This window comes from Ochotona princeps, chromosome 13, assembly GCF_030435755.1.
Source record: "Ochotona princeps isolate mOchPri1 chromosome 13, mOchPri1.hap1, whole genome shotgun sequence".
Lineage (NCBI taxonomy): Eukaryota > Metazoa > Chordata > Mammalia > Lagomorpha > Ochotonidae > Ochotona > Ochotona princeps.
Window position 1 is genome coordinate 3,483,669 of NC_080844.1, and position 25,300 is coordinate 3,508,968.

Genomic DNA, 25,300 nt, shown 5'->3' on the forward strand with positions numbered 1-25,300 from the left:
TTACTACCAGGTTTTAGTTGTCAGAATTTACTACACAGGAAATCTCAATATCTATGAATAGAATTTTATTTCTTCTTTGCTAATGTATGTATTTTTCCTTTACCTGTCTTACAGCATTAGATGGGATATTCAGAAGGATTCTGCAAAGCAGTAACTAGAGAAGGCAGCTCAGCTTGCTCCTGATCTTAGCAGGAAAGCATCAAATTTTGGACTTCAAGTATAATTTTAGCTTGTAAGTTTTGCAGCAGTTCTTAATCAAGTGGAGAAAGATGTTGTGTGCCTAGTTTGAGAGGTTTTGACAATGAACAGACATTAGCTCTTCACCAAATGCTTTTTCATCATCTATTGACATTACGGTATTTCATCTTTGACCTAATAGTGTTACACTGATTATCAAATGTTAAATAAACCTTCTGTGCTTTGAGTAAGTCCCACTTTCTCACAGTATATAATGTTTTCAAGCATTGTTAGACTGGCTTTGCTTCTATTTCATTGAGGACTTCTTCCTAACCTGCAACGCTGGTTTGGTTTTAGAAAAAATGCTGGCTTCATGGAATCAGGAGTGTTCCCTTTGCTAGTTACTTTCTGGAAGATACCACAGAAAACAGGCATCACTTCTATCTGAAACGTTTGGTAAGAACTCACCAATGTACACATTGGTCCTGGTATTTTGTTTTCTATGAGTTGTACAATTTCTTTAATATATTTAAGATTTATAAATGCTGCTACTGTCATCCTTAAAGGAACTTACTTATTTAGACTAAGCTACCCAATTTATGGACACAATTGTCCATAATTTTTCACATTCCTTTAAATGTCCATGAGATCAACAGCAACAGATTTTCCTTACTCGTATAAACAATCTTTTTTTTTCATTTCCCCAAGTAGAATTTATCAATTTTGTTAACTTATCAAATAATCAGCTTTGGGTTTTACTGATTTCTTTTGTTTGTTTCACTAATTTTTCTTCTAACTTACTTTTCTGTTGACTTTGAAAATGGCCTGCTCTTGTTTTTGCAGTATCCAAAAACAAAACATTCCACAATCATGCCACCATCTAAAAATCCTGGATCATATAATCCTATCAATATAATCTGATCGTGTATAAGGTCTACAGTCTTTAACCTGTCAACAGAAGTCCCATCCCAGCATGATTCTGGTTCTGTCCCCACCTTCCCCCTTCTTCCGACATCAAAAGCAACCAGAAAGCAGAGCAGCATCTACTGTGCATTTGTGGACCTTTTCCCTGAATCTTGTCCTGGAGGGGCAGCTGCTTACAAAGAGTACTCATCATGACCGGGCATGGACCTCAGGTGAGGAGAAAAAAAGACCACCAAGGATTAGGAATTTCTCCTCCCAATGCACAGAATAGTTTATGGATAAATCAGATCCCATTAACCTGGGTTATTCCACCAGAGTCAGGATAACAGACAGTGTCATGACTGACACAAGGGGACTTCTGAAAGTTGAATCTTGATTCCAGAGCCAGCACTGTGGAACAGCACGTAAAGCTGCCAACTGCAATGCTGCCATCCCATATCTCACCTGTTTTAAGTCTTAGTTGCTCCACTTTCAATCCAGCTCTCTGCTAATGTGTCCAAGAAAGCAGCAGAAGAAGGTCCAAGTGCTTGGGCTCCACACCCAGGTAGGAGATTCTGAAGAAACTCCAGGGTACCAGCTTTGGTCTGATCCAGCTCTAGCTGTTGTGGCCATTTGGGGAGTGAACCAGTGTGTGGAATATCTTTGCCTCTTTCTCCCTATGTGTAAATCTTTAAAGTAAGTAATTTTTTAAATAAATAAATGTTCATTGCTGAATAACACAGATGTGCTACAGATTAAAGACTTCTTTTTTCTGTAACCTTAATTGTGCTAATGGATACTCAAATTAAGAAGTGGCAACATCTGGTAATTATAGTGAATAGCTGAAACAGTAAATTTTGAATTAAACGCTGTATCTGGTTATCATCCATTTCTTAATATATGATGGCCATGTAAGAGTTTATCATCACAAATACCTTGATTACAGGCACATGCGGTCTCCACAGCCTTAATGCACCTTCTTATGATTCAATAGTTTTAAGTTTCTAAACCTTCATGGTTCCAAATGTACATGTATAATCTCTGATGATTTCAGAACAATCATAGCATAAAACTTGTAATATTTTAGTACTTCTAAGAAAAATCTTCCATTTGTATTTCTTACACTTTCGCCTCTGTCCCCATATTACTGCGGAAACTATCTAATTTGCAGCTTTTGCTGAAACCCTTTACCAGTGCCAGTAATCTCTAAGAGCCAACGCCAGTATTGGGATGTCACTTAACAGCTGCACATGAATTAATCTCCTATCAACATTGTTGAATAATGGCAGCCTTTAGGTAAAAGTTTGTGAACATTCAAGATCACAATAGAACCTCTGCTAGTGGGTGAATACTGTGTCGTGAAGTGGAGGTCACAGCATTTCTAACATTAATTTCCCTCACAGGGTTTTTCTCCTGTGTGTGTTCTCTGATGAACAATGAGATTTGATTTTTGAGAGAAAGTTTTTCTACATATGTCACACTCATAGGGCTTCTCCCCTGTGTGTGATCTCCGATGTTTAGCAAGGTCTGACTTACGGTAAAAGACCTTCCCACATTCGTTACACTGACAAGATTTCTCTCCTGTGTGAGCCCTGTGATGCACTGTGAGGGATGATTTGTGACTAAATGATTTCCCACACTCACTGCATTCATAGGGTTTCTCCCCTGTGTGTTTTCTCTGATGTAAAATAAGCCCTGACTTGACACAGAAAGATTTTCCACAGTCATTACATTTATAGGGTTTCTCTTGTGTGTGCGTTCTCTGGTGTACAATTAGAGCTGACTTATGGCAAAAAGCTTTCCCACACTCATTACATTCATAAGGCTTCTCCCCTATGTGAATTCTCTGATGTTGAGTGAGCTGTGACTTCTGGCAAAAAGTTTTCCCACATTCAGTGCATTCATAGGGTTTCTCCCCTGTATGGGTTCTATTATGTTTAGTTAGGTATGATTTATTATAAAAGATTTTTCCACATTCATGACATTCATAAGGTTTCTCTCCTGTGTGTGTCCTATAATGTTGAGAGAGGGTTGACTTATGACTGAAGAATTTCCCACATTCAGGACATGCGAAGGGTTTCTCACCTGTGTGAATTCTCTGATGTACTGTCAAGTCTGACTTGAGGCAGAAAGTTTTCCCACATTCAAAACATTCATAAGGTTTCAATCCTGTATGAATTATCTGATGGCGAGTGAGTACTGACTTGTGATAGAATGTTTTCCCACAAGCATCACATCCATAGGGTTTATCACCTATGTGAGTCCTCTGATGCTGTGTAAGATGTGACTTTTGACAAAAGGATTTCCCACACTCTGGACACTCAAAGGGTTTCTCACCCGTGTGAGTTCTCTGATGTACCATAAGGTGTGAGTTCATACAGAAGGATTTCCCACAATCATAGCATTCATAGGGTTTGAGTCCTGTGTGTGTTCTCTGATGTTTAGTAAGGTCGGACTTCTGATAAAACGTCTTCCCACATACATTACACTGATAGGGCTTCTCCCCAGTATGTGTTCTTTGGTGTAATGTGAGGGCTGACCTGTGGCCAAAGGCTTTCCCACATTCATTGCACTTGAAAGGTTTCTCCCCTGTGTGTGATCTTACATGTTTAGTGAGGTTTGACTTCTCCCAGAAAGCTCTTCCACATTCACTACATTGAAAAGGTTTCTCTCCTGTGTGCATTCTCTGATGTCGAGTAAGGTGGGACTTCTCCCAGAAAGCTTTCCCACACTCGTTACATTCAAAGTGTTTCTCTCCTTTACGAACTCTTCGAAGTTGTGAGAAAGACAACTTCTTTCTGAAAGTATTCCCACTTTCATTATTTTCACAGTGTCTCATTTGTGTCCCTTGTTTCAATGGATTAGACTTTGAACCTAAGGATTTCTGACAATTCCTTAGTTCACAGTGATTTTCCTTTGACGGGAGAACTTGATGCAGCAACACACATGAATTATCGCACGAAGTTTTCTGACACTGTTGTAATTCACAATCATTTTCTTCTGTAATCTCTCTCCTGTGTGTATTGACTATTTCCTCTCCAAGGCAAGTTTCCTGAGGTATCCTGTGTTGAAAAGTTTGAATCTTCTCATGTTGAGTTGGGTCCTCATGATGGTTGCTAGTTGCCCCATTTTTGAAAAGCTCACTATTCTGTTTAGCTTCAGTTTTTTCTTGCACAATTTTGAGCAGACATTTTCCACGGGCATTAAGTTCCTCAGGCTTTTTTCCTAAATAGCTTTTCTTACTGATAACCAGTTCTGAACTGTTACTAAAATTCATTCCACCTGAGTTATGTTCACAAAGTATTCTTTTAGAAGGAAAATTATTCACGCCCAAGTTAAATGGTTTTTCTGTTCCATTATCTTGTTCTTTAGTCAATCCTTTGTTGCTGAGGAATGCACTTTCCCAAATATGTTTCAACTGGTTTTCCTGGCTTCTTCCATTTAGTTGATCAGCCTTCCAAATTTCTAGAAATAAGAAAAGTTAATTCTACCACACAAATACTAATTCATTTGTTAGGAGAATGAGAATTTAAATACATGTACTACATGTAGACACTGGCTTTTCATCAAATTTTCAGGAATGAAAATAATTCCAAATTTTATACACACACACACACACATAGATACACATATACTTATCATAGAATTTCATGGGTTTGAAATGATAACACAAAAATAGAAATAAAGACCTGGTACAGATGAAACAGAAAGAGGAATCTGGATGTTAAAAAAATACATATTTGATTCCCAATTTATAAATGTTATGAGTAATAATAAATGCTAAAATCTAAATTACTCTATGTATCCTCCAAAGTAAGACTATAAGCATCAATATGATGGGAGCAAATAACATCACTTTCTAAAAATCTGCAGTCTTATCGTAACTAGGAGACAGATTCCCACTAACTTGAAATTTCCAACTAAGTAAAGAAATACTCATGTATACAAGATAGAGTGCCCATGTCTTTGAAGAAAGCCAGTTGGAGACTGCAAGAATCATAAGAAAAACAGGAAATAGACCTTAAACTGATGAAACACAAGCAAATCTACTCCTATAAAGACAAAGCTGCATTGACTGGGAAAGTACTAAGATGTGTGAGTCCAGGAAGAGCAGAAGGCAGTGCTTTGGGAAATGCAGGACATGAGAAAAGCTGATCAACATCACTGATAAAATTTTGAAAATAAGTGATCTTAGAAAATAGTACTTAAGTTACAAGAAACCCATTATGGACAAAATTGTATCCATATCCAACTCATATGTTATACCTCTTAACATCCAATGTGACTGTACCCAATTGGATATGGCCTTTAAGGGAGTAATCAGGGTTAGAGAATGGAATGCTGAGAAGACTAACATCATTAGGAGATAAAGATTCCTCTCTCAAAACAGTAAGCTTCCTTCAGGACTAGGGAGAGGAGCTTTCTCTGGTCCTTGCCTGCTTCCAACTTTGGGTCCCCACCCTCTCCCGTAATGACCATCAGGATCACTCCAGAAACCCCTCAAAACAAACAAACAAACAAACTAGAATAGAGAATAACAAGGAAAGCTTAGAAACAGACAGGAAACGGTCATCGGGGATGCACTTATAACTCACTGGGTGGTACACAAAGACTAGTTATGCCTCACTGGGTTATTAAAGATTTCTCTGCACACCCCTCCTAAAAATGTTCACCTGAACTGTTGACATATGTCTTGTTTTAGAGTTTAGACTACCCGAAAAACAGCCAGGTTCAGAGAAACCATGCTTTAATGCCATAAACTGCTAAATACTAAAACTAGAATAGACATGAGACAGCTGAATGGTGATCTATAGCCATTTTGAGGTGTAAAGAACAGGGTTGAATATAAACCAAAATGGAAATGTCTATGAAGAAGTCACAGGTTGTGGTTGAGAACCTGAATTTTCCTATTAACATATTGGTTAATCAATACCATGTTAATTAATGCCATAATGTTGTAAATGGTTGGAAATATTATGTTGGGGCTTTTAATGATTGGGATGATACTCTGCCAGCTCACCTTCAGACCAGAGATGGTCTCACCAAGAAACTATTGAACTTACCAGGACAATAGGACGCTGGACTGTATGCTTGGTAAATACCTCCAATGAAAGAATGTCAACTGAATTTGAACTATGGAAATGCAATAAGGTGGAGCAATCCACCGTGAGGGGAGGGTTTGGAGAGGGGTGGGGGGAATCCCAGTGCATATAAAAATGTGCCACATAATGCAATGTAATTAATAAAAAAATAAATAAAATATGAAAAAAAAAGAAAAAAGAAAAAAGAAAAAAAAAGATTCTTCTCTCTCTATCCGACACCACAAGAAAGTATCTTCTTTAAGACAGAGAGGCCCCACCAGAAAGCAACAGTGCTAGCACGTTAATCTTGGAGTCTAAACTTACAGATTTGTAAGAAAATAAACATATGTTGCTAAGGCAACCCAGTCCTGATATTATATTTTTATCCCGTTTAATTAAAAAAAAAAAGCTCAAAGGGAAACAAGACTTGACTAAAATTTTAATAAACATCATTGAATTAGGACATGAAAAAAGATAAGAAGGCAATATAAATAAGAAAATTAAGAATTGTGCAAAAAAGTTCTTGTAATTCCAATTAAATAAAATTATCATATTTAACACAAACACACACACACACACACACAAAATCCTAAACATGAATAAATAAAATCAAGTCTAATATTAAAAATTATAAGGAAACTCTCCACAAATAAAATAGGACCTGATCCAGGTATTCAAAGTGGCCACCATGAATCTGGAAAAATTTGCCAGATTTGTCAACAGCAACTAAATAAAACTACTAGGTCTTAAAATTGAATAAAAAGTCCCATAGACAAAAGTACTGGGTCTCAAAAACATTACTGGAGTTTCTTCTTGAATCTTGGAATCAGGCAGTATTATGCATACAACGTTAGTTTAGTTCCTCTACATTTCCAAGGAAAACTTATCATTAGCTGCTCTATAACAAAAAAAAAGGTTGAAATAATTCTGAATTTATGTGTTATTTTAAGGACAAAAACATGTTAACAATATAATGCATTGGTACCTAACTAGAGATTTTCATTTAATTAGGTCTTCGATTTTTCTCTGCAATTATTTACATTTTTTAGTAGTTCTTTTCATATCTTTTTCCCAGCATACATGCAAAAATGTGTTTACTGTTACTATAACTTGAACTTTTTTTAATAAGAACAAATTTAATGTTTCATGTTTACAGATTTAAGAACATAACACTTCCGTCCTAGTTCCCCTCCTGCTCATCCACTTTCCTCCACCTTTTTTTTTCCTTTTTTGGAATTTTACAATGAGGTATTTTGTTTATTTCAAGTCACAAGCTTAATCAATCCTCCACTAAACAAATAATTCAATCAAGTTTTAAAAAACACTGTACCTCAAAAATACTGGCAAGGGCTATAAACAATAATCTGACCTCAAAATGTCAATTTTATTCATATTTTTTGTACTATGTATATTAGAATTACAAAGAGAATTTCAAAAACCCTGTAGCTTGACTTGAGTAGTCACTGGAAACTTCTCAACAGGAACAGGTAACCCTTCAGGCAAATTCTATCATTTACTGAGGAAAAATTAACACCAATGCATTTCAAATTCTTCCAAGAATACAAGAGAGAAGAATTCTCAATAAATTCTAGGAAGTAAGTGTTATTATCCTGACACAGCAGTCAGATAAAGGCATCATAATTAAAAAAAAATCTACAAACCAATATCCTCTAATCAAAACTACACACACAAATGACCATACAAGTAACAACCAAACCTATCCAACAGGATTATAGGCCATGAAAAAGTAAGATTTATCCCAATAGTGTTAGTGTATATAACACAGTACAACAGAATACAACCATACACACTACAGCAGAACAAAGAGAAAACAGAACTCAAGGGATATGACAAAACCCAGTCCCATTTCATTAAAAAAAAAAAAAAAAAAAAAAAAAAACACTAAAGAAAACAGGGAACAAGAGAAAAATTCCTCAACAGAACAGGCACTTAAGAATCGCCACAGTAACCATCACACTCAATGGGGATGAAGGCTTTTCTCCTAACAGTAGAAAGAGAAGGATGTTCACTTTCACCACATGCTAAAAAATACTAAATAAAGTATTTACTGGAAAGGAAGAAAAAAACTAATGTCTTTTCACAGCTGACATGTTCCTAAATATTTGCTTAGAATATAGTAGTCAGTCATTTCTCTTCAAAAGTACTTTAAACATTTCCTTAATTGTGGAATAAAACTTATTTAAATCTAAAACACCTTGCTGGCATTTTGACAGGAATGCCATTAAACAGATCAGTTTGGAAAGGACTGACATGTTGACTACAGAGTCTTTGAGTCTATGAAGAGATCATTTATCTTTCTTCACTTAAGCATCCATTATCTCATCAGCATTTTGTAACTGTCAGGAGCCTTACACATTTTTGTACATTTTTACTCCGGCAATTATGCACCACCTAACAGCAACAACACATTACAAGGATGCGTCCCTAGATGATTCCACGCGCATGACCACAGTATCCTTATGCAATCTAGAGGCACAGTCACAAATGTGAAGTACATGCTTTATCTGCCGGAATACAGCATACTGATTGACAGGGTTTTGTTTTTGTTTTGTAAATATAAGGAGTGTAGTCTAAACTAAAAATAGAAAGTATAGCATAGCAAATACACAAACTAGTAAACAGTTGTTTACTACCATTAGCAAATGTTATGCTATGCTTTTGTGCAACTAGTAACACAGGCCTGTTTCCTCCAGCACCACAAGCATGTGCTGTGCTAGGACTTGAGATGGCGACACTGTCACTAGGCCATAGGAATTTTGCAGCTGTGATGATGTTTCATTAAATTTTCTTTTCAGATAAAAGGAAAAGATACAAACAGAAAAATATTTTCTATCTACTGGTTTACTACCCCAACCTATGAACAGTTTGTTTCTCCTCTGTGCATCTATATCTTCTATTTCCTTTTCTTGCCATATTGTGCCAGATAAAACTTGTAGCACTATTCAGAAACGCAGGGTACTGTATATACTGGTGGGAGCAAACATCCAACGCAATGTCCCCAGCTTTAGAGAAAGCTGAAGATGCCTTATACCACTGAAGGCTTTAGAAGCTGGGGATGCTTGCTCTATTATTTATTTGTATTCTATGTGGATATTCTGAAGTGTTTTGTTCTAGTCAAACTGCCATTATGTAATTTTTCTTCATTAATTTACTATGCATTACATTAACCGCATTTTGGATGTTGCATCAACCTTCCTTATTTCAAATATATACCATTTGGTCACAGTATGGGCACTTTTTTATAAATGGATACTTCCTATTTGCTCCAAAGCTTACGGGAGATACATGTCTACAGTCAGTTATTTTTGTACTTCTCTGCATGGTTTCAATATTAGAAAGCACAAAACGTATCAGAAAGTTTCCCCTTATCCTTTGTGAGAACACTGTATAAATAATTAATTCTTTTTAACAATACATATGTGAAAGGAGAGCAGGATAGAGGGAGAGGAAGGAAGTGAAGAGGCTGAGGAAGAGAAAGAGTCTCTCCCATCCACTGGTTCATTTCCTAAATGCCTACGACACTGGAAGCCAGGAGTCAGCAACTCAATCCAAATCTTCCACATGGGTGACATGGACTTAACGACTTGAGCCATCATCTTACCTCCCAGGGTATGCATTAGGAGGAAGATGGAACTGGAAACAGAGCCAGAATTCTGATGTGGGATGCTGGTGTCCCAAGAAGTAAACTATTCAAGACACCAAATGCCTGTCCCCCCAAAAATCATTAATTCTTTAAACATTTGATGGAACTCTAGTGGTGATGATAATTCTTCCATGCTGGGGGTTTATTTTTATTTTGGAGATTTTTTAAAGTACAGTTTTGTAAATTCAAATTACCCATGTGATTTTTCTATGATAATCTAATCTACGGACCTTTCAAGTTATCTACATGACCACCACTGAATTTTAGCAATTTGTGGTCCATTCCTTTATGCTGGCAAATTTACTGAGATAAAGTTGTTAACATTTCCTTATGTAGATGCATGGAAACCTTTTTCTACCAAGGACCACTTAGATATTTATCACATAATTCATGGTCCACAGAAAACTATCAACATAGGTTTACTGAATTTCAACTGCTGCCTGTGGTTGCCTTGACAGGTCAGACTCAATGATTTTATGGGCCAGATATTCCTCATTCCTATACAAATGTGAGAATAATAATCCCTGACTCTTTCCTGACATCGATTTATTTTTGTCAGTATTACTGGTGGTATACCCAATTACTGACTTTTTCAAAAATTTACCACATTTTGGGGCCAGCTCAATAGCATAATGGTTAAGGCCCTCGCCTTGAACATGCCGGGATCCCATATGGGCGCTGGTTCTAGTCCCAGCAGCTCCACTTCCCATCCAGTAACTTTTGTTTTGTCTATTTTAAGATTCTATAGTATAGTGAGGACTCACTTAGAATCATTACATTTTTGATAGATTAATCCTATCACCACTGGATAATATTCCTCTTTTTGTTGAATATGTTTCTTAAGTTTATCTGATGTTAACAAGGTTATTTTTAATTTGTTTTTATTTGTATACCACTATAACTATGATAGTTACAGCAGAGCTTTCTATAAATACCTTACTTTGTTTGATCCAATCGCAAATTTGTAACTTTTTAAGGATTTATTTTATTTGAGTTATTGAGACAAATGAACACAGAGAGAAAGGGGGGATAGAGAGAGAAAGGAGGAGAAAGAGAGAAGGAGAGAGAGAGATAGAGAGAGATCTTCCCTCCACTGTTTTATCCCTAGAAGGACTGGGGCAAGACCAAGCCAGGAGACAAGAGTTTCTTCTAGGCTTCCCAGGTGGGTGCTATTCTTTCCCACATGTATACCCAAGGAGCTAGATCAGAAGGGGAGCAGTCAGGATTTAAAATTCAAAAAGCAGTGCCCGTATGGGATGCCAGCATTTTGGGTAGAAGCCTTACCCACTACACCACAAGACTAATCCCTGAAATTTATATTTCTTTGAATTTTTATTTCTTTCTGTGAAAAGGCAAAGCATCAGGGAGGGAGAAAATATAGAGAACATTCTCACCCACTGATTCACTCAATGGGTGGCCCCAGTTGTTCATCTGTGCAGCGAACATTAACTCACCTGGGAGCCTCTGGTTGGAGAATTCTTCCTCCAGTGTCCATGGCTCTTCACCCTGCTCCAGCCTGAAGATCACTTCTGGTTTGTAAACACAAAACCCTGTGAACCAGAAACAATTAAGAACTGGGACCAGGCAGCCTATACTTCACAGCTTCTGACAAACAGGGAACTCGGGGAACTCACTGGAGACGTGAACCCAGATATCTTCTGGCTACCTGTAATTGATCAACAGATACAGATTCCCGGAGTCCAGTGCTCAATATCACTGAGGCAGTCCTCAAACGCCCTGGACTTACACTTACCCACTGAGACAAGGTGGCTGTAGATCTCCATCATCACATCTCTATACAGAGACCGCTGACAGGAATCCAGGTGCTGCCACTCCTCTGGGGTAAATACTACCATCACATCCTTAAATGATACTGCTCCCTTGGATTGGTGTTCCATCTGAAATATGCAAAACCGGAAGACAGGGAAAAGCATATGGAATTAATTCTTAACAACGATCATTGTTTACACATTACCTAAATGGTTTACAGAATGTTTCATTTGCTTCATATTATGGGGAGGAAAGATAAATCCTAATAGTAATGTTCTATCACTGTATTACACATTCATGCAGAAAGGAATTAGCAAGTACCTTCGACAATTATAGTTGTAAGAAATGCTTGGGGAACAGCATCCCCCAGGGGCTGGTTCCCAGGCAGCAGGGCTCAGGTCAGAGGCTTGGGTAGCCATGTGCTTAGAGCTTGTTGGGTCAGTTTGTCCCATGGGCATGGCCAGAGTCCACAGTCTTGGGCCCATCAGCCAGCTAGGTGCGCAGAACCAGGGGACCAGTCACCCCTGGGAAGCCTGGTAGGTACAGGAAGCCAGAGGGGCCGGCCTCCCCAGGGGGTTGGCTCCTGGGAAGCAGGGCCCAGGTGGGAGGCTTGGGCAGCCATTTGCTCAGAGCCACAGGTGTCAGTTCATCCTGGGGGTGGGGTCCCAGCCAGTAGAGCTTGTGTTGGGTGACCCAGGCACAAATGGCCACCCAGAGGTGTGATTTTGAGGTGAGAACACAAGGACCCTCAAAGGTCAGACAGAAGTGCCAGCCTTTGTGGGAGATCAGGGCTGGGGTAGTTAGGATTGACCATTGCCAAATACCACCCACTGGTGCACACTAAAGCCTGGGCTGGGAGCCTCCAGGCAGGACTAGATCACAGTACCCATCAGTGAGTCAGAGCAGGGATGGAAAATGTTAGACTGGGCCATGGCACTAACCAGCATGTGAGAGAATTGGGTCTAGGGAATATGTGGACCCACCCCTGTGATCTACAACTTCCGCTGCTTTGCTTGGCAACTGGGGGGTGGTACCAAGCTAAGGTAGGCATGACCATGGAGCCTTCCAACACTCATGGGTACTGGTGTTGGGTATAGACTGCACTGGTCCAAGCTGCAACATCCGCAAGCACACCCAAGAATACAGTGTGGAGTGGGATCGGCCACAACATTCACTGCTCATACTCAGGCCAGGATGGAGGGGGTAGTCTGTGATCAGTAAGGACCTAAACCCCGCTGGCACATGTACTATTTGAGCCTGGGGATGGGTCTGGTGGAGAAACCTGAGAAACTTCCATGGTGGGCCACAGCTCCCACTGGTGAGCATGTGATTCACACCTGGGTGTTGGTCAGACCAGGCAGGGTGACTCCACCTGCTGGCAAGTGTGTGGGTTGGTTCTGGAAGGGGGTGGACCAAGCAGGGCTCAGCTGGTAAATAAGCTCATTGGAAATGCAGGAGCCAGACTGGAGTGCAGATCATGCTGGGCCAGGCTATCACACCTATAGGTTTGCATGAGTCAGGAATAGGAGTGGACTAGGCAGAGCCAGGCGCTAGCACTCACTAACGAAGAGTTGGGACTGAGGGTAGGCCAGGGCAGGCCAGGTTGCAGCATCCGAAGGCAAAGGTCAACACAGTAGATGGGCTATGCCAATCTGGGTCAGAGCAACCATTGGCATGAGCAAAATCTGTGGCTGGGAGCAGGCCTGCTGGGGAACTAAGGAGATGCCTCAGTTGGGTTATGGTTCCCACTGGTAAACATGGGGGCCAGAATGGGAGGGATGGTCTGGGCTGGACATGGCTGCAGTGTCCCTTGGCATGGGTATGGACTGGCTCTGGGGTTTGCCAGACTGGGCTAGACTCCAGCAACCACTGGTGCTCATGAGAGCCAGAATACAGAACAGGCTGGGCTAGGTTTAAGCTCCCACTGGCACACAAGAGCTGCAGCAGGGTGTAAACAAGGTGTCGCTGCACTCAAACATCCAACAGTAAGAACCAGATTGGGTGTTGGCCATATGAGCAAGACTATTGTTCCTGCCAGAACAGGAAATGGGTTAAATCAGGCCAGGCCAAGGTCCCACCCATGTGTGTGAGATCTGCCATTGGAAGGAGACCCAACAAGGAGCTTGGGGAACTCCTTTGTCAGAGCGCAGTCCCTGTAGGTGAGCACAAGAACCAAAGCAAAGAGCAGCCCAGCCCAAACCAGGCTACACTACCTGCTGGCATACATGTGGCTTAGGTCTGGGGTAAGGCCAGGCTGTGCCAGTCATAACACCCACTGGCAGATCTGAGAACCAGAATTGGTGCAGTACATGCTTGTTCTGGTCACATCACCAGTCAGTTCACATTAGGCCTGAGTCTGGGGGATGAGTGTGCTGGGTTGGGCAGCAGCACCCACCAACACGAGCTGGAATGGGGGCAGACCAAGCTGGGTCTGGCTGCAGCACCTGCTGGCGAATGCTGAGGTGACATTGGCCATGCCAGATTGGGCCGCAGCACCCAGTATCACACACGAGATGCGGGGAGGTGTGCAAGGCCAGTAGGAGAGTAATGGGGACTCCATTGCTGGGCCACTGCTAGTGAATGTGAGACCTGAGACTGGGGGCAGCAATACAACACCTGTTGGCCTATATACGAATGGAGTAATGGGGAAGAGCCAGGCTGGGCTAACCAATTATATCCACTGGGACAGGCATGAGCTGGAATAACAACAGGTGGGCTGGACTTTGTTGCAGCATCAGCTGGCAAGTGCTGGAACCAGGGGCAAGTCCTGTCGAGTTAGACTACAGAACCACCTATAGTGTGCAAGAGCCAGATAAGGAATGGGCTCTTTGGGGAAGCTGTGAGCACTTCTCTGACAGGCTGCAGATCCCACTAGTAAGCATGAAAACCAGGACTGAGGGCAGGCCTCTCTGGCACCCACTGGCATGAGTGTAGGCTAGAGGGTAGAGTCAGTTGGGTTAAATTAGGCTTCAATGTCCAATGATACATACAAGAGCTGAAAGAGATATGAGACAGACTGGACCAGTCTACTGCACATGCTGGAAGAGCTTGGGCCAGTACAGTGGGGTTTATCGGGGGTCACTCTGACTGAATGTCAGCTCCCCTTGGTGTATGTAAGGACCAACTGTGTGCTGGGCAGTGTTGGGCTGAGCTGCAGCACCCACTGGCTTGCAGAGGACAGAGGGCAGAACAAACTAATCAGCTACCCCAGGGAAACTTAAGAGCAAACTTCTGGGTGAATGGAGACTCTGAAGTGGACTATGGCAGCCAAATTGATCTTGGAAAGATTTCCCCATCCTTGGATCAGTGATGTCAACAGGATCTCAGAACTATCGAAACCGCTTGAGCTGAACCCTCAGAACATGCTCCTCAAGAGGGGACCTGGAATGACATCAGGTACTAAGTCGGTTGGGAGGCTGAGTCTAGTCTCTCCCATTGTGTCCTCCCCTTCCCCAGATACAGGAAGAAAGAAAAGAAAATGTATAAACAAGGGTCTTGCCCACTTTCCCCTGATCCTTGACCCTTCCCACCCTGAAAAACTACATAATCAAAAATCAAAATTAAAAAAAAAAGAAATGCTAAGATTAATAAATATCTTCTTACATTTAAGGACCATGCAATCTGAATATATGTTGCAAATGCTAAAATGAAAATACACGAAGATGAATGAGTGTTATATCTAACGGATAAAATTACTACTACGTGGCGTTTCACTACAGAAGTACAGCCATTGACTAACGAATGCTAACGTGTTTTCCATAGGCACAGGCCATGGCACAAGTCAAGAGAAGGTGCCACTAACACACTGAAGAAATCTACAGAAACACACATTTCAGAGGACATGAGGATATTACCTGAAAAAAAAAATGGACTGATCAGGGGAAATGGTCAAGTAATATTTTCAAAAGCGAAAATTAAAAAAAAAAAAAAACATATACCTTATTTCTGCACATAAAGTTGGTTACCAGCCACTGAGTCCATCTCCAAGGCATCAGGAAAAGCAGTCCATTTTACATGAACTGAAGGAAAAAGTCCTTTTAAGATCTTTCATTTTTAAGGGGAGAACGCAATGGCTCAACGGGCTAATCCTCCACCTTCAGCACCAGTTTGTTTGGGTTGATCCGCTTCCCATCCAGCTCCCTGCTTGTGGCCTAGGAAAGCAGTTGAAGACAGCCCACAACTTTGGGACACTGCATCCACGTGGGAGACCTGGAGGAAGCTCCTGGTTCCTGACTTTGGATCAGCTTAGCTCTGGTCATTGTACCCATTTGGAGAGTGAATTAGTATATGGAAGAGTCTCTGTAAATCTGCCTTTCCAATCAAAATAAGTCTTAAAAAAAAAAAAAGACTTATTTTTTAAGATTAAGAAACAGGTCAGAAAAAAAAAAAAGGAAAGAAAGAAACAGGTAAGAATGAGCCAAATCAGGCCTGTAAGTTGGATGACTACTGATGTCCCACTGAAATTCTCCCCAAGTTGACCTTGTCTGAAGAAAAGAATGGAGCCAGGTGCACCGGCATGGTGAAGGCCTCTTTGGTGAACTTCCTGGGTATTTTTTCTGTCAAAGCTTTGGCTTTCTCCACACACACTCCTAAAGAAGCAGATGGTATCATTCTTTGGTCAACAACTAAATGCCTCAAAGACAGTGACTTTGTTCCTAACGAGTCTGCTTTGGCTTTGATTGGGCCACTTCAACTCTCGGTGGCCAAAGCTCTGACTATGCCCTGCCTACACACCACACTGGCAAAGCCATGCTTCAGAATTTTGGCGCCACCGGCTTAAAACGCCTGTGCCCTGATCTTCAACCGTCTTGGCAGCTACTGAGTAGATTTGCTCAACTTCAGTTTTTCAGTCAGAATTGGCTAAGTTCAGTTAACTGAGGTATCTATGGTGTAGACTCCTGCTTCTGCTGCTAATCATGGATTCTCTTCAATTAAGGCACAAACAAGAATAATTTTTCATGTGTATTGATGTAGATGATCTGCCACTGTGGGCTTCATCATCAACATCGTCTCTTCCCTTTTTAAAACAAGTTATCCCAATTGACTTCTCCTGGGCTTTAGCCCCATAAACTACTCACAAAGCACTGATCAATTTGCCGTTTTTCCACCCAAGCTTTACTATGACTGAAGCTTATTCTTGCTTCAGTTCTAACAGTTTATGACACTGTCAGTTGGGCTCATTTCAAACTGCTGTCTTACCTTTCCAGGTGCCTGAAACTACTTCCTGTTCAGAACTACTATGACAAGTTTTGGTTTAAAAATTCATTGAAATCTATACATGGTTTATCCATAATATTCATTCTCCATGAGTTATTTGAAGCTTCATGCATTGCTTTGTCTCACCTGTGCAACTGGGTGGGCCTGGCACACAGACATGCGCAGCCTTCACTAGCCCTGTCTCAGACCTGGCACACAGGCATGCCCTGCCTTCACTAGCCCTGTCTCAAACCTGCTCCATAATCAGACTTTCAGAGTTTCCCCTCTTGCGCTGACTTACTAAAGTTAAGGCAGTGAGTTAGATGGATGCAATATCCAGTATCGGGCTGGACCAAAACCAGGAGCCAGGAGTTTATTCTAACTCTCCCATGTGGGCAAAGACCCAAGCATTTGGGCCATCTTCCACTGCTTTCCCAGTCCAAGAGCAGGCAGCTGGATGGAAAATGGAGCAGCTGGAACTTGAACTGCTTTCCTAGGTGTTTTAGCAGGGAGCTGAATCATTAACTGGAATGGCCAGGACACATTTCAGCACCTTTGTGGCATGCTGGCATGGCAGGTGGCAGCTCTACCGGTTAAGATGCAAAGTTGGCCCCCAGTAGTTCAACTTCCAGCATTTTCCAGCTAGCTCCAGTTCATGTCCCAACTATTCCACTTCCAATCCAACTTCCTGCTAGTGGGCCTGGGAACTGTACAAGACTGCCCAAGTATTTGGGCCCCTGTACCCACATGGGAGACATGCAGGAAGCCCTTGGCTCCTGACTTTACACCAGCCCAGCTGTGTCATATGCAACCTTTTAGGGAGTAAACTGGCAATAGGAAGATCTGTTTCTCCCTCTCTGTAACTCTACCTTTCAAATAAATAAATCTTTTTTAAAAGTGAAGCAGCCAAGACATCCCATATGGGGTGCTGGTACCACAGGTGTGTCACCTTAACCTGCTATGCCACTGCTGCATATTCTGCTGCAATGCTCCCCATTCAGGAGACACACCTGAATTTGAGCACAGAGAGGAAATGACAATGATATCCACAAAATTATCCGATGAAAAATAAAAACATCCATCAGCAAACTACAGTATTTAAAATAGACTGTAAGTATATCATGGAACATCCTACAGCATTGGAAGAAACAAACTACATGTGGAAAGTCAGCAACTTATTGGTAACTGGGGGGAAATGATCACTCATATACTTGCACAGTCACCCAAAACAATAAACTGTATAATACCACTACCTGTATTTCTTTTCCACATACGCAAATAGATAAAATGAAAAAATACCTAGACAAAGGATGCAAACTTGGAATTGAACCATGGGGCATAAAGAGGAATTCCAAGAAACACTTCAGAAGAGGGGTACCAGAAGCCGACAAAGACACCTTCCAGGAGAGGACAGCCAGCAGCATCATGGCCTAGTTACTCAAGAGGGCAACCAGAGTCATCACTACCTGTTACCCGGACAGATCCAAAAACCAAAAGGAAATGACCAAGACAACATGTTAGCAAAATGAATTATGACTCAGAAGTTGTGACATTTACCAGAAAAATTCACTGAATCATTTGAGCATAACCTATACGCACTATACAGTTACATAAATCATATCTTATACCTACTATGCACTTATATAACCCTACATAACCTATGTCCACCATGCACCTAATTAACCCTTCGTAACCTATGTACACTATCTACATTTATAATCCTGCATGACCTATACACACTATGCACATACATAACCTATGTATGCTATGCATATATAGAAAAGCTAACATAAAGTCATTTGTGGAGTTTATTACAGGTATTCAGGCCATTCATTATGCCCATATCAAACAACACCATCAGAAAATTGAGTACTTCAGGCATATTTTAATCTCATACTATCACAGAGGAAAACTAGAGATAATAGACTACATTCACTTCAGAGCTGTCATTGGAAAGTTAATCATACGTGTTACTATATTATAAACAAAACAGGTATCTCCAAAAGTGCTCATTTCAGCAGCACATTTACAAAAAAAAAAATCTCCAAAAAAATATTTGCCTCTACCAATATTTTGAAAGAATTCTTCCATATCTTTGGTATTAACTGCATCAGAACTAAAATTTAGATCTTTGATACATTTTGATTTTTGTGCAAGATGAGAGTTGGGAATTATAATTTCCTTCTTCTACATATGTATATCAAGCTTTGCACGCAGCATTTAGGGACTGTCCTTTCTATAATACATGTTCTCAGCATCTTTGCAAAACCAGATAAATAGGATTATATCAAACTAAGAAGCTTCTGCAAAGCAAAGAAAACCATCAACAGAGAGAAGAGAAAACAGGATGTCAGAAAATATTGCAAGCTACTCATCCAACAAAGTAATATCCAGAACACATAAGGGACCCAAGAAACTCACCAACTGGGAGAGAAAAAAAAAAACAGTCCTGTAATGAAATGCATAAATCATCTGAACGATCATTTCTAAAAAAAGGAAAAAACCGCAGCCACGGAGAATGCCAACAAGCACAGCAACACAGCGGAGTCCGCAGAGGAAGCAAGAATCGGCAGGTGAAACGTTTATTGGAGGCTTGAGCCGTAAAGGAGCAAGAAAGATCTGGCAGAATACTTATCTCAATTTGGGTAAGCTGTAGACTACACCATTCAAACAGACCCAGTCACTGGAGAATCAAGAGGAACTGCAGTTATACTTTTTCCAAGATGCTGCTGTGTTGATAAGGCTTTAAAACTGAAAGACCACAACTGCCTGGCAAACTGACAGATCTAAAAAGGGCCAGAGCTTTAAAACGGAAAGAATTTCCTAAGAAGGTTTTTGTGGGTGGACTGAGCCCAGCCACTTTGGGAGATTTTGAAGAGATAGAAAATATTGAACTTCCCATGTCTACAAAACCCATCTTGCAGGAGGACACTGAAGATTGGTCTTCCATTGATCCAAGATGATCATTTTCTAAAAGACTTTCTAGTGTGCAAAGCACAAATGTGTCCAACTGTACATAGCCACCAATTAGTTTTCTTTGTATTTGCTTTGTCCTTTGCGATGTTTTATGACTCAATGTGGATTTGCGCTTGTAGATTTTATTTGTATGATTTCTTGCTAAACCTCAAATAAATGCTTCCTTATGTGATTGTCTAACAGCAACAAAAAGAAAGTAACAAATGCTAGGGAGCACTTAGAGAAATTGTTACACACTGCTGGTGAGAATATAGTTTAGTAATGCCACCTAGAGAAAAGTGAGGAGATTCTTTAACAAAAAAAAAAAAAATAGACAAAACTGCTATGTGATCTAGCAGTAACACCATGTGGATACATCCAAAAGAACTGAAACTGCTACATCAAAAACATTTTTTGCACAATTATGTTCACCAAAGCACTGGTCAAGATATGTATTCAATCAATGATAAATGGATAAAGAAAATGTTATACATAGATATATATATAATTCAGCCATCAAAAAGGAAACACTGTCATCTGCAACGTGGATGGACCTGAAGCACACTATGGTAACTTAAACCAACCACACACAAAAAAACAAATGTTGTATGTGCTCCCCTCCCACGAGGAAGCTGATCCAAACATGGAACCCTAGCTACTAGAGTTGGAAGAGATAGTGGTTAAATAATGGATGCCAATCAGACTGGAGTTAAGTCCCCTGCATTACACAGCAGTGCACAAAACTGCCCTATACTCGCTGAGCATTTGAGATTTCAAAGGCTCCCATCAAAAAAAAAAAAAAAAAAAAAAAACAGCGAAATGTTAATTACCCTGATTCAACACTGACAGAAGTGCATGTCACACCACAATGCACACGTATGTATAATTAAAGTAGTAAAAATTAAATAAACCCAATCTATGAAACACATCAGAAAACTTTTTTTAAATTCTAATTTTTAAAAAATTATTATTTGAAAAATCAGTTACAGAGAAGGTGGAGACACAGAGAGCGAGAGAGAGACACATCCTCCCCCTACTGGTCCACACCCCTGATGGCCACAGGGGCTAACACTGGATAAAGGAACTTCACTGGATCTCCCATGGAGCGGCAGGAGCCTCAGCACTTGGGCCGTCCTCCACTGCTTTTCCCAGGCACTTACCAGGGAGCTGGATGGGAAGTGAAGCAGCCAGGACACAAACCAGCACGGATATGGATACCGGCACAACACCAACCCCTAAAATATTAACATTTCTAAAAACCCTGACTGGCTTTCATAAATACAACACCACACTTAAAAGACAAGTATCTTCATTTCCAGAATATTTGGAAATCTTACCATCCCATTAACTAAAAATAACGTAATTTTTTTTCAAAAGGCCTCTTGCAGCAAGCAATCGTCTGTCTCCAAAGAATCTGTCTGTATCCAAAGTTCAGTGTCTTCCTTTCTGCGTTGGCGGCTGGAAACATCAGAAGTAACTGCAGGGCACAGCTGGCAGGGATCCGGCACAGCTGGCAGGGACCCTTCCCCGTAAGTCAACATGTCAAGCTGGCCCTGCTGTTGCTCACTTGCTTCAACTTCTTGGGATGTTTGATTTATTATTAACTTCTCATTTTAACATACTGACTCTTACATACTCACAAAATCCACTAGAAAACACACTGAGGGAATAAACAAACTTACCTTATCCATTTTGTATTGTTCTTGAACACGGACAACTCCGAAGCTATAGTTGGATTAGAAGAAGAGAAATGCGGTCACAAAAGTTTTGGCTGAGCCTGAATACACACACCCGCACACTAGACAGAAGTGCTCCGTGTGGGAAAACACCAACATCCCCTCATCCCTCAGAAGGAGCAGGGGGGAGGGTGTAAGACCACACAGTATGACTAACATAATTACCCAGCTTTTGAGCTACAAAGAGCTTCTTTCAAGATCTGTTTAGGCATTCCAGCTGGGGTGGAAGGGACCCAAGCATCTTGGCTATCACTGACCACCTTCCCAGGCACAGGAGCAGGGAGCTGGATCTGAAGAAGGGCAGCTAGGCTCTAACTCGGGAACTGCACGAATGGAACCGTGTCCCGGACTTAATACAAACGTTTGCTTCCTAAGGATTGCAATAGTGTTAAGCTCCTTTGATACTCACGATGCAAAACGACAGTATTTATAAAACAATACTTGGTATTGTAAAACATAATCAGGGTTATCACCTTTCTTACCAATGCTACTTAAATCTTGGGTTAGCGACTCCACAGAGAGGCAGAAAAAGCAGCGCTTTAGGGGCATAAAAATGTTTCAGTATCTTTAACTTCGTTGCTGTTTCTCATTGTCCTTGTAAAACAACTTCTGTGAAATCAAGGGTACTGATTTGGGGGTAGGGAATACAAGTTTTGTACCACCTATTCACACACTCACTCACACACACTCACACACGCTACTAAATGAGACCCTTGTGAATCCTAAGGAGTGCAAACTTGAGAAGCTCAAAGTACCAACTGAGAACCGAGGGCACGGCGTGGGCCTACACGGGCCGCTATCCAGCCACCGGCCGCTGGCGACCCCTTCTCCCACCCCGCTCGCCCCGCACGCCCGCAGGCCCACCCCGTCTGCCGCAGCTCAGCCGAGGGGCCCGGGCCTGCGCCCACCCTGCCTGCCGCAGCCCACCATGCCTCACCGCCCGCTGCCCGGCCGCCGAGCCTGCGGGGCTTCTGTCCCGCGCCACCCACCCGCCTGCTCCCGCCCGTCCGTCATCTAGCACCCAGGGCCTTCTCAGCGTTCGCCTAACGGTCCAGGCCTCACCAGCAGGTCCTTGCGGCCCCTGAATGCCTTATCCAGGAGGCGGCTGCAAAACACTTCCCAGGCGAGGCCGGAGGGAAGCAGGAGGCACAGCCTGGGGCAGAGGCGGGCCCGCGGGTGGAAGGGCGCATGCGCAGAGCCCGCGCGTCATCCGGCGTGGTCCGCAGAAACTACGTTTCCCGTGAGGCCCAGCGAGGCGGGCAGGGGGCTGCGGCCTCCGAGTGGCCTGTCAGGTGACCCCAGGGAGACCGTGGCGTTGGCATCTCCTGAGGACGTCGCGGGAACTTGGGCGGAGTCCGGGAGCTGACACACTTTGCAGACCTGGAGAGGGCGCTGGCTGCTGCGCTGCAGGGGCAGCCCCCAGACCACAGGGGGAGGTCAGGCCGCCCATCAGGCGCTGGTCCTCCCTGAGGGACAACGTGGCCAGATCTGCAGCCCGCTGCCTGGCCTCGGGGATGGGCAGTAAAACCGAATTGTCTTGCTTTCTACAGGAGTAACTTTTATCTGCTGACAGAAGGCTGTAGCAGGAGTGATGTTAAAACTAGCATCCTGCAAACAGGACTCCCGACATCTAATCTATGGTCATGTTTATAAATGTTTCGACTGATCATAGATGTTAAAATACAGTGCTTTGTTCGCTCACCCAAAAACATGGCAAAGCACCTAACACACATTTTAAGGCTCTTGACACGGACAAGGTTAACAGATCACCAGATAGTTTTACATGAAGGTGGGTCATAAACTATTTTGAAGAAAGCTTTGAAATTCGTGACTCCTAACAATCTAAAAAATGTGGGGAGATTGCCTAATTTGAACTTGTGAGCGTAGTGTGACTATATTATGTAAAACTTCCTTAAAATAGGAAATAATTTTAAAGCATACAGTCTATGAGAGAATAGTTTTATGTAGGTTCATACGTAACATGAAATGCAAGAGAAGAACTGAAAAAAATACTGGTACTGACCTGGCGCGGTGGCCTAGCAGCTAAAATCCTAGCCTTGTATGCGCTGGGATCCCATATGGGCATTGTTTCCCATCCAGCTCTGTGCTTGTGGCCTGGGAAAGCAGTCGGCCCAAAGGACTGCCCAAAGCCTTGGGATCCTGCACCCATGTGGGAAACCCGGAAGAAGCTGCTGGCTCCTGGCTTCGGATCAGCTGAGGTCTGGCTGTTGTGGTCACTTTGGGAGGGGAGTGAATCAGGGGACAGAAGATCATCTTCTTTTGTCTCCTGTCTCTCCTCCTCTCTCTATTTCTGACTTTGCAATAAAAATAAATAAATCTTACCAAAAAAAGAGAATACCGGTACAAACCATTACCTCTGTGAAGAAGCTCTGTTGGTGGTCAAGGGATTTTTGCACTTATACACAGAACAATGCTCTCTACACCTGTGACAGCATAAAACAATAAAGAATATCGCAATCCTGGCAAACCACAAGAGGAACAGCAGGAATTGAGTAGCTCATTCTCTATGACCCAGTCTTTTTGTTTTCACTCCAGCCATCTTTAAAATGAAGTCAGTCTTGGGTAGACATTTGGTGCACACATTCAAATGCTGCTTGTCTGACCCCATCCACATCACAGTGCCTGGGTGTGACTATTGGCGCTGCTGACAGTAAGTGATAACCAGGCAATTACAGCCTGGCCGTCATGCGGGTGGGGCTTCACTTCTGGACTCCAGCCTTCAGCTTGGCCCACCATCAGTCATTGTAGGCATTTCAGAGGTAAACAGCAGATGAGAGATCTCTCTCTCCTTTGATGTAATTAAAAGCAACAGCAACAACAACAAAAAAGATAGATCAATACGCCACTTAGGACTCTTTCCTAATCCATGTTATTAGCACCTTTGTCAAATAGCAGTTAACTGTCAAGTATCAACTGTAGATATGTAAGTGTACTTCTAGGGTCTCTATACTATTGCATTGGTCTATAGGTCTATTTTTTTGTTTGTTTTTGCCAATACCATACTGTTTTAACTACTACAGTTTCTAAATTTGTAATATATTTGAAAGTCACAAAGTATAATGCCTCTTGCTTTCTTTTTTCTGTTCAAAGTTACTTGGTTATTGAGAGTCTATAATGGTTCTAAGAAAAACATTAGCAGTTTTTGTAGCTCTCAGGAAATATGTTTCTGATATTTTCCATCAAATTTGCAAATTATTTGGATATTATGAACATTTTAAATATTCTTATTTTTCCAATCCATGAACATAGGATGTTTTCCCATTTCTTTGTGTTTACATCAATTACCTTCATTTATTCTTCGTCATTTTAATTGTAGAGATTTTTCATATCTTTAAGATTATTCATAGTTACTTTTTTGGTAGCTGTTGCAATGAGATTGCTTTCCTGATTTCTGTGGTGGATAATGACACAACTGGTTGTCATATATTGACTATGTATCATGGAAACTTGCTGACTTTGCTTATCACTTCCAATAGGTTTCTGGCAGAGTCTGGGATTTTCTATAAATAAGATCATGCCATCATCTACATAGCTTTCCTTTGTCCCTTCCATGTTGAATCTCCTTTCTTTCACTCTCCTGCCTAATTGTTCTAGACAGGGGTTTCAGTACTAAGCTGGACACAAATAGGCATGCGTGTCTTATTCGACAATTTAGCTTTTGCCCTTTCAGTACTATTATGCCTTTATTATGATGTGATATATTCTTTCTATATATAATTTGCTGAGATTTTTAATCATGAATAAATTCTAGTTTTACCATATGGCTTTCCTGTATCTAGTAAGAAAATTGCGATTTT

The 25,300-nt window shown here is 41.5% G+C and overlaps 1 protein-coding gene across 2 annotated transcripts in view; it reads right to left on the reverse strand.

Annotated features, from left to right (window-relative positions):
- Nucleotides 1-523: 523 nt before the first annotated feature.
- Nucleotides 524-25,300, reverse strand: part of ZNF33B (zinc finger protein 33B) — a 32,727-nt gene continuing 7,950 nt past the window's right edge. Inside the window, exons 1-5 of one of the 2 annotated variants that reach the window (XM_058671365.1) lie at nt 21,648-21,696; nt 21,429-21,471; nt 11,579-11,723; nt 11,280-11,375; nt 524-4,545 (exon numbers count right to left, since the gene is read on the reverse strand). In XM_058671365.1, coding sequence (XP_058527348.1) covers nt 2,468-4,545; nt 11,280-11,375; nt 11,579-11,723; nt 21,429-21,471; nt 21,648-21,694 — 2,409 coding nt within the window. In that variant the 5' untranslated portion in view covers nt 21,695-21,696 and the 3' untranslated portion in view covers nt 524-2,467. Of the gene's footprint in view, nt 4,546-11,279; nt 11,376-11,578; nt 11,724-21,428; nt 21,472-21,647; nt 21,697-25,300 lie in introns of those variants that run through there. The other variant, XM_036495703.2, reaches the window with a different exon arrangement.